General features: G+C 43.0%; 1 protein-coding gene across 3 annotated transcripts in view; it reads left to right on the plus strand.

Annotated features, from left to right (window-relative positions):
* Positions 1-14,326, plus strand: part of LOC147447898 (Nop53 protein) — a 59,894-nt gene that overhangs the window by 256 nt on the left and 45,312 nt on the right. For 2 of the 3 annotated variants that reach the window (XR_015189653.1, XM_086523799.1), the window contains exons 2-8: positions 1,060-1,223; positions 1,294-1,342; positions 1,425-1,459; positions 1,635-1,736; positions 2,866-2,976; positions 3,750-3,820; positions 3,904-4,023. Coding sequence is in view for 2 of the 3 variants with exons in the window: in XM_086523799.1 (XP_086379925.1) it covers positions 1,060-1,223; positions 1,294-1,342; positions 1,425-1,459; positions 1,635-1,736; positions 2,866-2,976; positions 3,750-3,820; positions 3,904-4,023 (652 nt within the window). In the remaining variant the exon portion in view is untranslated. The remainder of the gene's footprint in view (positions 1-1,059; positions 1,224-1,293; positions 1,343-1,424; positions 1,460-1,634; positions 1,737-2,865; positions 2,977-3,749; positions 3,821-3,903; positions 4,024-14,326) is intronic. The other variant, XM_086523800.1, reaches the window with a different exon arrangement.

A 14,326-nucleotide genomic window follows, 5' to 3' on the forward strand; every position in this document is an offset into this window, starting at 1 on the left:
CACAGAGAGAGAGAGAGAGAGAGAGAGAGAGAGAGAGAGGGAGGGAGGTTGTTGGTGAGGGTGGCTGGGGCTGCCTTGCCCTGCAGGCGACCCATTCTCTTGCACCAACGACAAGTTTTTTCAGGCAGATCATTTTGTATAGGATTTGGAGACTTCTTGTGCTAAGGTTAAGGAGGCTTTGCAGAACTCTCAAGAACGGCATAAGAAAGCAGTAGACAAGCATCGCCACGACATGCAGTTGAAGGAAGTTGATCAGGTACTTCTTAGGATTGAGAAGGCATGCCTTAGAGAGAAGAAGGGGAAGGAGAGGCTTTTACCAAAGCTAATTATGAGATACTATGGACCCTTCTAGATTTGCAAAAAGATCAACTATGTGTCCTTTCGACTGAAGTTTCCGGATTCTTGGAAGATTCACAATACATTTCTAGGTGAGTCTATTGAGGCCTTTCAAAGGACAGGCAGCCGATGGGCAACCACAGGTAGAAAAAACTGAGGAGATTCTTATACCTGAGAAGGTCCTAGCAGATAGGGAAAGGAAAGTGAAGGGAAAGCTGGTCCATAGATATTTGGTTATCCACCTCTTGATGCAAAGTGGATGGACGAGGAGGACCTGGTAGATACTCCTCAAATTCTAGAGCTTTACCTTGAGGCTTTTGGTTTAGCTTTGACTATTCCAAATGTGAATGACGAATCAGTAGGTTGAATTTGGTGCGGTGCAAGTTCGATCGGAGATGTTTGATCAAAAAATTAATTCTATATAGTTATTTTTGGATAGAGGGTTGTCAAATTTTTTTGAATAAAATTGTATGATTGGGTGCTTGATGGTTTTTGCCAATGATGGACAAGTTAGTATGATTTTAAAAAACATCAACGTGCGTTTGGTTTCAATTTAGTTTTGGTCTTGGAAAGGGATGTTAACATGTGCTAAATGCTTATGTTTGACGAGGAAGATTCATGACACGTTTAGAAAACACCTGTAAAGTGTCTAGGGCATGCCCCTGATGAACTGAGAATGTCTCTGAGCTCAAAAACAAACTTAAGCACCTGCTATATTTTCAGATGCCGCTCTGGTAAAAAGGACTTCAAAGCACAGAGAGAAGGTCCTTCGATCTGATGCAATTCTTGAAAGACAATCTCTTGTGCCCACCCTATTGGCACCAAAGAAAAAGGTTAAGAAAGCCAAAGCTATTAGGACAAAAGTTTTGTCATATGCCAGTGGACAGGTAATTCATGTTTTTTACTGCAAGCTATTCAAGCAGATTGTGTCTCTATTATAACTCAATCCGCTTACAGGTAAAAGAAATAAATGCTCGACAAGCCTTTGACATTTGGAGTGGTGAAGGTTTTCCCTGTAGTTTGTGTTATATTGCTCGTCTTTTGCTGAAAGGGTCTAACTGTGGTGGTACCTTTTTTTTTGGTGCCAGATGATTCGAATAACAAAAGCAATGCCAGCAAAAAGGTGAGCCGAAGCTACTCTCCATTGGATGGAAATAGTGTATGTGCATAAGGACATTAGCAATTTTCCAACACTGGGAATGGGTATCTGATGATTTTTCATTTGCATTAATAATTTTAGTGCTCCATTATGAACAAGAAAACCCTGATGATTTAATTGATCTTTTGTGCAATGACAGAAAGCAATGTCAAAGAAGGTTGCAAGTGCTGCACGCTCTGCTGCAGCTGTGGATGTTGATGTGCCTGGCTGCTCTTTCAATCCGCGCTTTGAGGACCATCAGGTATAGACCACCTCTTCAATTTGCATTTTTGGTTTGTGCCTGTTGATGGGCTGTGCGCATTGTGAACAAAAATTACATATGTGTTTTCTAAAGGACTATTAGTGGTTGAATTTCCATCACACTAGCAGCGGACTGGGCTAACCTTATGTAGCGTATAGGTTTTAATAGCATTCTGGCCTCTTTCTGACTGCTTTTTCCTTGCTCTTTAGAGCTATGACGACAAGGAGTAGGTAATTCCTTTCAAAACTGTCTGCTTGTGTGCATGCAGGTGCGTATGTGGGTGCACGCTTGTGTGTGTATGTGTGTGTGTGAAGCATTTGTTGAGACCTTGCTTTTGGGCACGGATCATAGTAGTGGTGTTGAAAGCACAGGAGCATGTGAATTTGGAGGCACACTAATTTGAAGAGACTGATGAGTCCAGAAGACCTTGTGTGCAATAATAGCGTCATTGCTTTGGTTAGCCTGTCAGCCGTGCTTTTTATTACTGGAGTGACTTAAAAAGAAAAGAGGTGTGCTAATGGCTAACCGCATTCACCACTAGAAGGCAGTGAAGATATAAAAAATCAAAATTTTTCTCACACACATTCCAGCATCATGTTTCAATTTTCTGGAAGAAGATGATTAGATATCTAGAGTGATTAATGTATGTAATGGGTGCCTTCAGATTGTTGCACTGACAGCAGAGATTATATGTCCACTGTTTAGATAAGAGAATTGCGATTTCTTTTTCAATTCTTTACCTGCAGTCAACATGTGCATGCCATTGTGCTCGTTGGCCTGTTGTCAGCTTGCTGAATGCCTGTAACAGTCAAAATCTATAGAGCATAATTAATAGTTTGCATTCTCAATTTCTCAGGGTTTAACTTGTAGTGCTTGATGGACTGGTCAATGATGTGGAAGTGGTCTGGTGTGTAAGTATGTCTACTTTTTGTGAAGGCGACTGTAACAAGGAAGCATGGGAAATTGTTGTGAGTCTGTTGGAAAAAATTAAATTAAGAGTATTTAATTACATGCCAGTATCTGTCTATTAAGCTTAAAAAGGTATCATATAGAGCACAAGAAGCATTGTGGCAAGGGGCAGTTGAATTTTGTCATCACTTATATATTTGCAAGTTTTTATGGAGTGTAGGAGGCATTGGGACTTGCTGTGGCCCAAGAAATGCAGAAACTCTACAAAAAGCAGCTAGAGCCGCCTCCTATTCCACTAATGGTCCCAGGTGTTCCTGTTGATGAGGAAGATGTGAGTATCATATTTGCTTATTTGTTGTGATTCTATCAGTATTTTTAAAAGTTTTAACAGAATGAATTACACCCTTTGTTTGTATGTTTCATGCCTCGTTCTTCTGTGTTAAATGAGGGTCTTCCTTGAAAAAAATATGAAGAACAAGTATATAGAACACGGCATATGATTGCGTAAGGTGGTCACTTAATTAAGTATTAAACTGGGTCTGACCTTTTGTGGCGTTAAATTTTGCCACACCACACTTCTCAATTACAAATTAGAGAGGTGTCCAACCTAAACCTCTTTGGGTGGGATGAGGGTGTATGTACTATGGTATGCTGCCCAAGGAAGCTGGGACCTCCACCTTATGGCGAGGTCATATTTCAAGAATTGTGTGGAGGCAGCAGCTGCTGAACTTTTGACTTGATACCTTCTTTGTCCATGGTAAGACGAATGGATTTTATAGGGGGGGGAAGATGTTTGTGAATCCAATTTTAAGGACAGTCAAGCACTGCTGTAGAGGGAAATGGTCTGAGATGATGGGAATATCTGAGAAATTGCTTTCTTGTAACATATATTCATGGTTACATGTTTGTCCTTGCCTAGAAATTTTGTGGCGTGCACCTTCGATACAAGTGATGATGTGACCATGGTCTCACTACCCTATGATGAGGGGTTATTTCAAGTAGTAAGCTGTGAAGGCTAATGTGAAGGATTACTTGAGAGTTCCAACTAGTCATTTTAGGATATGACAGCTAATTCCTCCCCGTGCATCTTTGTCTTTCATGTAGGTATACTTCCTTGACGTGGATGATGATGCTGAGGATCTCAGTTCTGGAGAGGAACATGTTGAAGGCTCCAAGTAGTACTTTGTCTGTTGCTCTGCCTAGTATCCCAATGTGAGATTTTTAATTCAAGCGTAACTATTTTGTGAACGTTTCACAGGCCTATAAAAGTGAAAAAGCTTACAAGGGCTGACCTTAATAGAAGAAAAAGGAGGAAAGAACAGATTAGAGCAGAGAAAGAAAGTGCAAAGCGAGCCAAGCTTCAAAAAGATCTTTTGCGGTAAACCCTGAAATATTTGAAATTTTGTGTTTTGGAGATAGGGGGCCGATGGCTTAGGAAGAGCATTTGTGACTTGAAGCATGGAGAGTGTGATGAATTGGACACATAGGGACTCTCGGTCATACTCACAGAATGAAAGAGTTGTTCGTCTTTGTCTTTGCAAGAAGGCTTTTGACTGAGTAGAAGACATTCTTTAAGATTGAGAGCAAGTCAATGCATGCTGAAATTTTTGCACAGAGTCTTTTTCATGGTCAAATTTAAAATTTCTCACGTCAAAGTATGAAGCTGGATGGGAGGATCATCTTTTTTGGTGCATTTCCAAATTCAAAACATTGAAGAGGTTTTGAATCTTTGGATCCTTGGAGTGTTTTTAATGCAAAAACAATCGTAAAACTTTGTCATTGATGGCTTTCTACATGGGCATGCGCTTTCTCACACACTTCCACATAGTGAACCTTTGGTCATTGTGTGGTGAGTTTTTGCCAAACTATCGTATTTTGGTCAAACAACCTTGTTCTTGTTAAAGATTTGATCCAGTTAGTTTATAGCCCAACTATTTAACATAATAAATTGTAGGAACTTTTCCTTTTTCACATGATTTATTTGAGTTGGGTAGGACAACTTAACTTGGGAAGTGTACAGGAGCCTCTTTGCTATAAATAAGCTCACGATCTTTTGTGACCTGTCTAGAACACATATCGCCGCGCTCTCAAAGTCAATCGGGAAAAAACATCTAATAGAAAGGAACACACATCAATATTGAGATTGCAGCTATTGCAAGATCAAGAGAACCTGTACCCAAGCTTTGCAAGAGAGGAACAAGATGCTGTAGAAAGCCACCAAATAGATTGTTAATCGTGTTCGCTGCACATGAACCACTAGAACTAAAAGGAAGTAGTCCTAGAAATTGACTCCCAAGCTGGCTCCACATCCCCCTCTGAAAGAACACCTGGACCATGGAAAACTGCCATAACTCTCCAACACTCTCTGCCTGTGCAACTGGATCACCCAAGGTAGGTGAATCCGAAAGAGAGTATACATGTGGAACCTGGAACCAAATTTGGAGAGACCGTCTTTGTGAAGAATGCAACTGTCATAACTCTCCAACACTCTCTACCTGTGCAACTAGGTAGGTGAATCCGAAAGAGAGTACGTGTGGAACCTGGAACCAAATTTGGAGAGATCGTCTTCCCATTGTGAAGAATGCTTGAGCTAACTGTAACCGGTCCCCAATCCGAGAAGGACCACTATCCACCCGTATGAAACAACATGCCACCCTGAGGACTTGAACGGTCCAATGTCCAGGGATCAATGTGGAAGACAAAAACACAGAAACTATTGCGTGGATGCACTGGGCAGAGCAATGGTCATACCACAAATTCAAAAGACAAAGTAACCATTGAAGCCGTTCAAGAAAACATCCGTTGGTGGTACTAGCTGTACTGTGGGTTGATGCACACCAACCAAAAAGCCACAAAAAGCGGGCAAGGAAACCAAGGACTAGAAGACACTGTGCCCAATACTTTGCTGAATGGACACCGGTAGTCAATTGAAGAAAATAACTTGGAAGCCCCCTTTGGAAGAGAAGTATCCTCAAAAGTACGCTCCGAGTAACAATTCTTGCATCGAGGGCCAGAAAATCCTACCCTTGACCAAATTCGCAATGGACCTAGCTTACCTTTCCTGTTCTGTTTCTTGTACCCTAGGACCTGTTGGTAGCCCCTCTGGTCTCCCGTGTCCATTGACACCTCAATCTGAATCTTCGGAATTCTTTGATGAACTATTTGTTGATTCCCTTTAGTTCTTTGGAACTCTTTGATGAACTATCAATTGGTTCCCTTGGTTCTTTCTTTTCCTTGGTAGACTCTTGCCCTGTTGAGGTAGACATTGGCGTGTCCGTATGATAGGTCAATGAACCGGCATGCATACCAAAACCTTGCTTGGCATGTCCTATAGGCGCGCTTCCATCTTCATTGCTATGTCTTAAGGGACATAAGCCATAAAGAACCTAAGAGTACACATGGGTTTTCGCGGAGAACCTGACAGAGATAACACCTCTCAGTGGGAAGGCGAAGAAAAGTTGAAACCCGACGCGGGAACTTGGAAGTGAAGAAAAGAATGAAGACTTTTGGTGGGAAAGCTTTCCAGATCGGAGTACAAACGTCAACTGCAGGTTGACACGTGTGTGAAGATCAATGAAGTACTTGCAGAACCCGAAATATGTGAAACACCTGAAGAATTACGCGATAGATGAGATTTACTCGAGATGGCGTGAGGCCATTGATTCTCCTCTCAGGTCGGGAAGAAAGCTGAGAGACAAGCGGAGTGCAGAAAAGTGGAAATTGTACTCGCAGAAAGAACTGGACAGAGCTCTTAAAAAGAAAGGCTTGAAGCACTCTCGGAAGAAGAGGAAATCAACGGATTTTCTGTTTGGGCCGGAAGTCAAGTTTCGAGGTGGCAACAAATCCAAGAAGCGTGCTCGTTTCGAGGATGACTTATATTTTCTTTGTCTTCAGAGAGTTCTGACAGTTCGGCGTCCTCTAGCTCTAGTGAGGATGAGAAAAGGCGGAAGAAGCGGAGAAAAAGCAAGAAAATCAAGGAAGAAGATTTCTGATAGAAGGCCTGAGAGGCTATCTAGCAACTCGGAGGAGGAGAGCTCGTCCTCTTTTGACAGTGAATAGATGAGCAAGAAGACCAAGGAGTTCAAGGAAGAGGGTCAGGCCGTCCGGTTTGAGATGTTTTGTCACGATTGTGACTAGTTACACTCTTCTTGATTCATTACAGATGCAGATGCGAAGTGTGACTAAACCGGGAGGACTCCTGTTCTCGAATGGTCACACCCCTTCGCCCAAAAGACATACCTCTTCGCCAAAAGCCACACTTCTTCGATGACTGGTCACACCCCTTCACCTTACGGATGCGACTCTTCACCCAATGGTTGCAGCTCTTCGCCGAAAGGATGTGTCTTTTCGCTTAAAGTCATGTCTCTTCACAAAGAGACATGCCTCTTCACTGATGACTATTCAATTCCTATAAAAGGAACCCTTGTATCACACTTTCAATCAATCAAACACAAAGTCTTCTAAGTGTTGTTCTGAGTTCAGTTTCAGTTTCTTAAGTCTTAATCATGAGTTTAAGTACTTAATTAAGGATTAGCGACTAGAATCCTTACAGTGGTATCAGAGCAAATTTTTCCCGGGACCCGAAGGTTGTGAGCCTCTCACCCTCACCGCTACTCTCCCCCTTCCCGGAGTTGTATGGAAGCAGAAGAAAGATGGTCAGGACCCATGTTAGCATTAGGTGACTTTTTTTTTCTCAAACACATACACAAAGCTAAGCAAAAGATGGCAGACAGAGTGCTGTGGCGGCATACCGGTTTCACTTCGCAACTCTTCGCGAGGACAGGAAGAGTGCTACCCTCTCCTTCTTGTGCAAGTGCCGCACGCCGGTGATTCCATGCCAGTCCTTCACCAAGCACCTCCCAGCAGGCTCAAAACGCAGGCAGCGCTGGCTGTTTTTTTTTTCGAAGAGGCATCAGCTTACGTTTTTAAAAATTTGCAGCGCAGCGTTTCATTTAACAAAACCCAGCGCTGGAGTTATTAACCAAGGCCACCCTTTCACTTTATAAAATTTAGGCCGGCCGCCCAACTTACTTTTTAAGTGGGCACCCTTGGGCACCCCTTGGTGAAAAACATTTAAAAAAAAAAAACCAAGAAGCCAGCGAAATGGCAAAACCTCGCCATCATGAGCAAAATTCAGCGCTCCCTCTTCTGCTAACTTCCCGCGCCACCAATTCTGGCCGTCAACAGACGTGCACGCGGGCTTGTTCAGAGTCATGGACGATGAAGCCTTCGATGTTCCCGTCAATTTTCTCTCGTACATAGACGAGGTACCCGAAGAAATATTGCCAAAAAATCCTCCTCCGGCTCCCGAAGTGATAATTATACCAGATACCCCTGAAGCAGAACCCGTACCCGAACCGGAACCCGCATTCGAACCAGAAGTCATTCTCATTTCGGATTCCTCGTCTCCAGTTCCAGTTCCAGCGGAAATACAGGTTCCCGACTTCATTCCGGCACCCGAACCTGCTCCTGTACCTGCATTACAGCTAGCAGTGTTGCCCCAAAATTACCTGGTTTATGTCACTCATCGGCATGCCTCGCGCTCACAGGGCTGGGTGGTGTGGCATATCATCGTCACATGCGAGCCTCTTCATTTGCCACACTACGAGCACATACTGAGCTGATACCCCCATTTGGCTTATTCTCTGACGGAGTGTCGCGTGGATTCAGTAAACGACATCATTTCCTAGCAGCCTTTAGTTCGGGTTCACAGCGAGTTACAGCTTCCGGACTACACGCCTTTGACGCCAGACGACACACCTCCTATCGACGAGGTGGAAGATATCGAGGATTCGGATCTTGGACCAGATTTCTTAGAGGAGTGGGACGCAGCATCATCAGCAACTTCACCTTTTTACGGCAATCACACCTCTCCAACTTCTCCGAGATATTCCCTCTGAGCCGTCAGAATGTCAGAGACAGGCAGTGCTGCACCAGACGATCCGATAGCCATACTCAGAGAACAAATGTCTGTCCTCCAGGAGGCCCTCTCCACCGGTCTTGCATCGATGACCGCACGTTTGGATGTCCTGCAGGCCTTTTCTTCTTCGAGGACGCAGCCAGCTACCCATTCAGTTTCTTCGGTAGCAGAGTCAATTCCTGAACAAGTCGACGCTCCGGAACCCGAGGTAGACAATCCTGAATTGAAATATCTTTTTAAGATAATAAACACAGCACAAAAAAAGAAGATAGATGCAAAGTTGCCCGAGCGCTGCAACGGTCGCTGCGATAAGCGCGTGCTGGACCATTGGCTTTTCAAAATGGAGGTTTACTTTTCAAATACTGATCTCATTGAAAGCAAGAAAGTTGCTTTGGCTAGCTCTTTACTGAAGGATACTGCATTCCTTTGGTGGCGTCGTTGCATCAAAGATGGAAAAATCACCACTACTTGGGACAAATTCCGGCGCGTTCTTTGCAAGGCTTTTGAGCCTGCAAATGTCGATTTCCATGCCCGGTCTTCTCTACGCTGCCTGAGCCAAACTGGCTCCTTGGCCGCGTACATCTCAGAGTTTCAGAAATTAACTCTTGAGATAGAGACACTCAGTCCTTTTGACAAACTCCACAGTTTTGTTGACGGACTTGAGCCTTCCCTGCGAGATGATGTCCATAAATTTAACCTTGTCACACTGGATGCTGCAATCGCTTATGTTGAGCGACTTGGTGACAATCGGCGCCCACTCAGAAGTTTCCTTCTTGGTGATCGAGTTTTCAATTCTGCAAGCTCTTCACAACGTAATTACCAAGGACAAGGTGGTCAGAATCAGCGTTCTTTCTTAGGAGCTCAATCTTCGAGACAATACTCTGCTGGACAAACTTCTTTCCGACCCCAATCCTTTGGCCAAGCAGCCATTTCCAGAGCCTCCTCTTCGGCAAATAATCAGAATCGACGAAACAATCGTCCCAATCAAAGAAGGAATGGTCGTCGTGATTTTCGGCCGAATACGTCCTCTGGACAACAATCCTCTTCATCAGTTCCTCCAACCTCCAACTCCAACCGTACAGGATTATGTACCATTTGTCATGGAGATCACAGATGGTATGAATGCCCCAAGAAGCCAAATCCTTCAAATCCTCGCCAGAATTCTCACATGGAGACCACAATTGCAGAACCTATCCACAGCCAACCTCCTGTCCCAGACAAATGCAAATAGGCAGCACGGTGTGTTCGAGTTTCCAAGGTCGTAAGTGCCTTAATGATGAATGCTCGGAATCACGTTACTGCTCCAGTGGATCTTTCGAATCAGGTTCTCAGCCTCCTTGGCTTTGTTGGCAAGCAGCCAATCAACGTTCTTGTGGACAGTGGGTGTTCTACTAATTTCGTCAGCACATCTTTGATTACTAAATTGCGCCTTCAAACTCAACCTAGTGAGGCAGCTTACCAAGTAGAACTTGCTGATGGTTCCTTCCTCGAGTGCAACAAAAGAATTGAAAAGCTGGATTTTCAGATACAGGATTACCAAGATCAGCTTGGTTTTTCAGTTATGCCCTTGTCACATTACGACTTGATCCTTGGCCAATCTTGGTTATTTCAGTATGATCCAATAATCAGTTTCAGAGATCACTCAATTCGGCTCTTTCACAAGCAACAGGAAATAGAGCTTCGTGGTCTTTTCAGTGCCAAACCCATTATATTAGTTTCTGCTTTACAAGTCAAACGGCTGGTTCGAAAACGTGATTGTGCTACTGCCTTAATCATGTTAAGAGATGTTAAACCCGATGCAGAAGAAGCAAAAGTTAAATCCTCCTCAAAAATTGCCTATTTGCAGCAACCCTTCTTTCAACCACATTTGGACTTGTTTCCCGACGAGCTACCAACAACTTTGCCTCCTTGGCGTCCCGTGGATCATCCCATTGATTTGATCCCCGGCCAACCTCCACCAATTCGAGCCCCTTATCGAGTTTCATACTCAGAGTCTCAAGAGATACAGCGGCAGCTAGAAGATTTGTTGGATAAAGGTCATATTCGCCCAAGCAAAAGTCCCTTTGGAGCTCCTGTTCTGTTGGTCAAAAAGAAGGATGGATCTATGCGTCTTTGCATCGACTATCGTGCTTTGAATAAGTTGACGATTAAAAACAAGTTTCCCCTACCTCGCATTGACTAGTTATTTGATCAGTTATTGGGAGCAAAAATCTACTCCAAAATTGATTTAAAATCAGGGTATCACCAAATTCGCATTCGCATTGGTGATGAGTACAAAACAGCTTTTCGCACAAAGTATGGTCACTACGAATTTCTAGTATTACCATTCGGGTTAACCAATGCCCCGGCCTCTTTCATGACGCTGATGAACGAAATATTCGGACCATACTTGGACAAGTTCGTGATCGTGTATTTAGATGACATTTTAGTTTTCAGTCGAACGATGGCTGATCACAAGGAACATTTGAAGCTTGTCTTCCAAGTTTTGCGAACCAATGTGCTATACATCAATAAGAAGAAAAGTGATTTCTTCAAGAATCAGGTGGAATACCTTGGTCACATTATTTCTGCCAGTGGCGTTGCAGTCGATCCCAAGAAAATACAGGTCATAGTGGATTGGCCTTTACCGCTCACCATCTCAGATATGTGCTCCTTTTTGGGACTTGCAAACTTTTATCATACCAAGGTTCACAAATTCTCCGACATTGCAGCTCCTTTGACTGAGCTTACCAAGCAGGATAAACTTCAATGGACTGAAGAAGCAGAACAGTCGTTCAAAGCCCTTAAACATGCCTTGACGACAACTTCAGTTTTGGCTATTGCAGATCCTACTCAACCTTTTCAGGTCATGATCGATGCGTCAGATCGTGCTTCTGGAGGTGTTCTTATGCAGAATAAGCGAGTCATTGCTTTTGACAGCGGCAAATTTTCAGCCATACAAATGAGATACCCAATTTATGACAAGGAATTTTTAGCCATTGTTCATGCTTACCGCACTTGGAAACATTATCTTCTTGGCGCAGATTCCGTGGTGCAGACAGATCATCAATCATTGACGTACATTTTTACTCAACCGATGATGAATCCTCGTCAAGGACGATGGGTTGAGTTCTTGGCAAATTTTCATATGATTATTCAATACGTGCCAGGCCTCGCAAATGCAGTTGCAGATGCCTTAAGCCGTCTTCCTCGAGCCATCAACTTTGCCATTTCAGGTGTGCAGATGGAAATACCTGCTTGTTTCAAGCACGAGTATTTGACAGATCAAGATTTTGGAGATGCATTTCAAGCCCTTAAATCTTCTACTCCGACTCCTGCAGAGATGAATATGTTCGCAGCCTACACCATTGTAAATGACTTGTTGTATTATATTGATCGCATTTGTGTTCCACACAATACACCATTGCGGAAAATTTTGATCCAAGAACATCATGAAGTCCCTTTTGCTGCTCATCCAGGCATCAACAAGACATACAGATTGTTTGTATATGCAACATATTTTTGGCCACAAATGCAGCAAGATGTTATCAAGTTTGTCAAAGCTTGTCATTCCTGTCAAACAATGAAGGCCTCTCGACAACTTCCTCAAGGGTTACTTCATCCTTTGCCCGTACCTCAAGAAAGATGGGAAAGTGTGAGCATGGATTTTATCACTACATTGCTTCGTTCTCAAAAAGGCAATGCACAGATTCTCGTAGTGGTGGATCGGTTTTCAAAGATGGCACACTTTATTCCTTGCAAGAAAGCTGCCTCTGCACTAGACGTTGCGCAATTATTTGTGCAACACATTTTCAGATTACATGGATTACCAAAGTCTATTGTTTCAGACAGAGATCCAAAATTCACAGGGCATTTTTGGACATCCCTTTTCAAATCCCTTGGTACAAATTTGTTATTCAGCTTAGCATACCATCCTCAAACTGATGGACAGACAGAAAGAGTGAATCAAATTTTGAAAGAAATGCTTCGACATTACATACAAAGTCGATTGGGATCATGGGAAGAGTATTTGCCACTTGTAGAGTTCGCATACAATAACTCTATCCATTCAGTAACTGGCATGACTCCATTTCAAGCAGCTTATGGGCATACTCCTCTTATATCGACAATCTTTGTTCTTCAACACAAAGTAGCTCTAGCAGATCAGTTGGTTTAAGAAATGCAAGATGTACTTATTCAAATACGTGACAAGTTGGTTCATGTCCAACAAAAGTACCAGAAACAAGTCAATAAGCATCGACGACATGCAGACTTCCAAGGGGGAGATTTGGTGTTATTATATGTAGCACCTCATCGCTACAAAACGGTGAAATCAGTCTTTCCAAAGTTGCGCCCTCGCTTCTATAGACCTTTCAAAATAATCAAGAAGTACTCAGTTGTCAGTTACAAGTTGGAACTTCCACTCTCATGGGGAAAACTTCATCCAACTTTCCACATTTCTTGGCTCAAACAATACATACAAGGAGATTCGCCAATTCCAGACTTATCTTCTTATGTGCCAGAAATTGAAGATGAACACATAATTCCTGTTCCAGAGAAGATTCTTGATGTAAGACAAAAAGAAACAAGACGAAAGATCACAACAAAATTTCTTGTCAAGTGGATGGATCTTGATGAGTCAAACTCAACTTGGCAGACGGATGAAGATATGCAGCAGTACCCAAACCTCCTTCAAGAATTCTTTGAAAAGCGGAAGACTTTCATCTGAACACGGGGTTTTAATGTAAATGGGAGGGAATGTCACGATTGTGACTAGTTACACTCTTCTTGATTCATTACAGATGCAGATGCGAAGTGTGACTAACCCGGGAGGACTCCTGTTCTCGAATGGTCACACCCCTTCGCCCAAAAGACATACCTCTTCGCCAAAAGCCACACTCCTTCGACGACTGGTCACACCCCTTCACCTTACGGATGCGACTCTTCACCCAATGGTTGCAGCTCTTCGTCGAAAGGATGTGTCTTTTCGCTTAAAGTCATGTCTCTTCACAAAGAGACATGCCTCTTCACTGATGACTATTGAATTCCTATAAAAGGAACCCTTGTATCACACTTTCAATCAATCAAATACAGAGTCTTCTAAGTCTTGTTCTGAGTTCAGTTTCAGTTTCTTAAGTCTTAATCATGAGTTTAAGTACTTAATTAAGGATTAGCGACTAGAATCCTTACATGTTTTCAGGCTACTGGGACACCCATCGAGCCCTTGAGTTTATGTAGCAGTTTGATGTCGCCTTCTCTGGAGGTTGCTTCATGGAACACTCCAAGGTGCGAAGGGCGGCATCTTACTTGAAAGGAACTGCACAAACATGGTGGTCTACTGTGTTGTTATGCAGAGAAGAACCTGCAATGTGGGTAAAATTCAAGAAAATTGTCACGTCAACTTGGATATCAGATGAATATGAAAGAGATGTCATCACGGCTTGGTATCATTTGAGAATGACTAAGAAAGATACATTGGATGACTACTGTCGGAGATTTTGGGATACTTATTTGTCAGTGTCTTCGTTTCGGAAGATTACTTTGAGGGACAACATTGAGCGGTTTTTCTGTGGTTTGACAAACGAGATTCGAGAGTATTGTCTACAATAGAAGTCTGACTTTATTCAAAGACTTATGGGACATGCTAAGCAAGGATTTGGAATGGATGCCGGCTCATCGACTTATCTTTTGGACATGATAGTATCCACCTCACTAGGGCAAGAGTTTTCCAGTGAAGAGAATGAATTAGGGGAACCGGATGACAGCTCATCACAGGATTTCA

Source organism: Adiantum capillus-veneris, chromosome 11 (assembly GCF_014529385.1).
Source record: "Adiantum capillus-veneris isolate H3 chromosome 11, ASM1452938v2, whole genome shotgun sequence".
NCBI lineage: Eukaryota > Viridiplantae > Streptophyta > Polypodiopsida > Polypodiales > Pteridaceae > Adiantum > Adiantum capillus-veneris.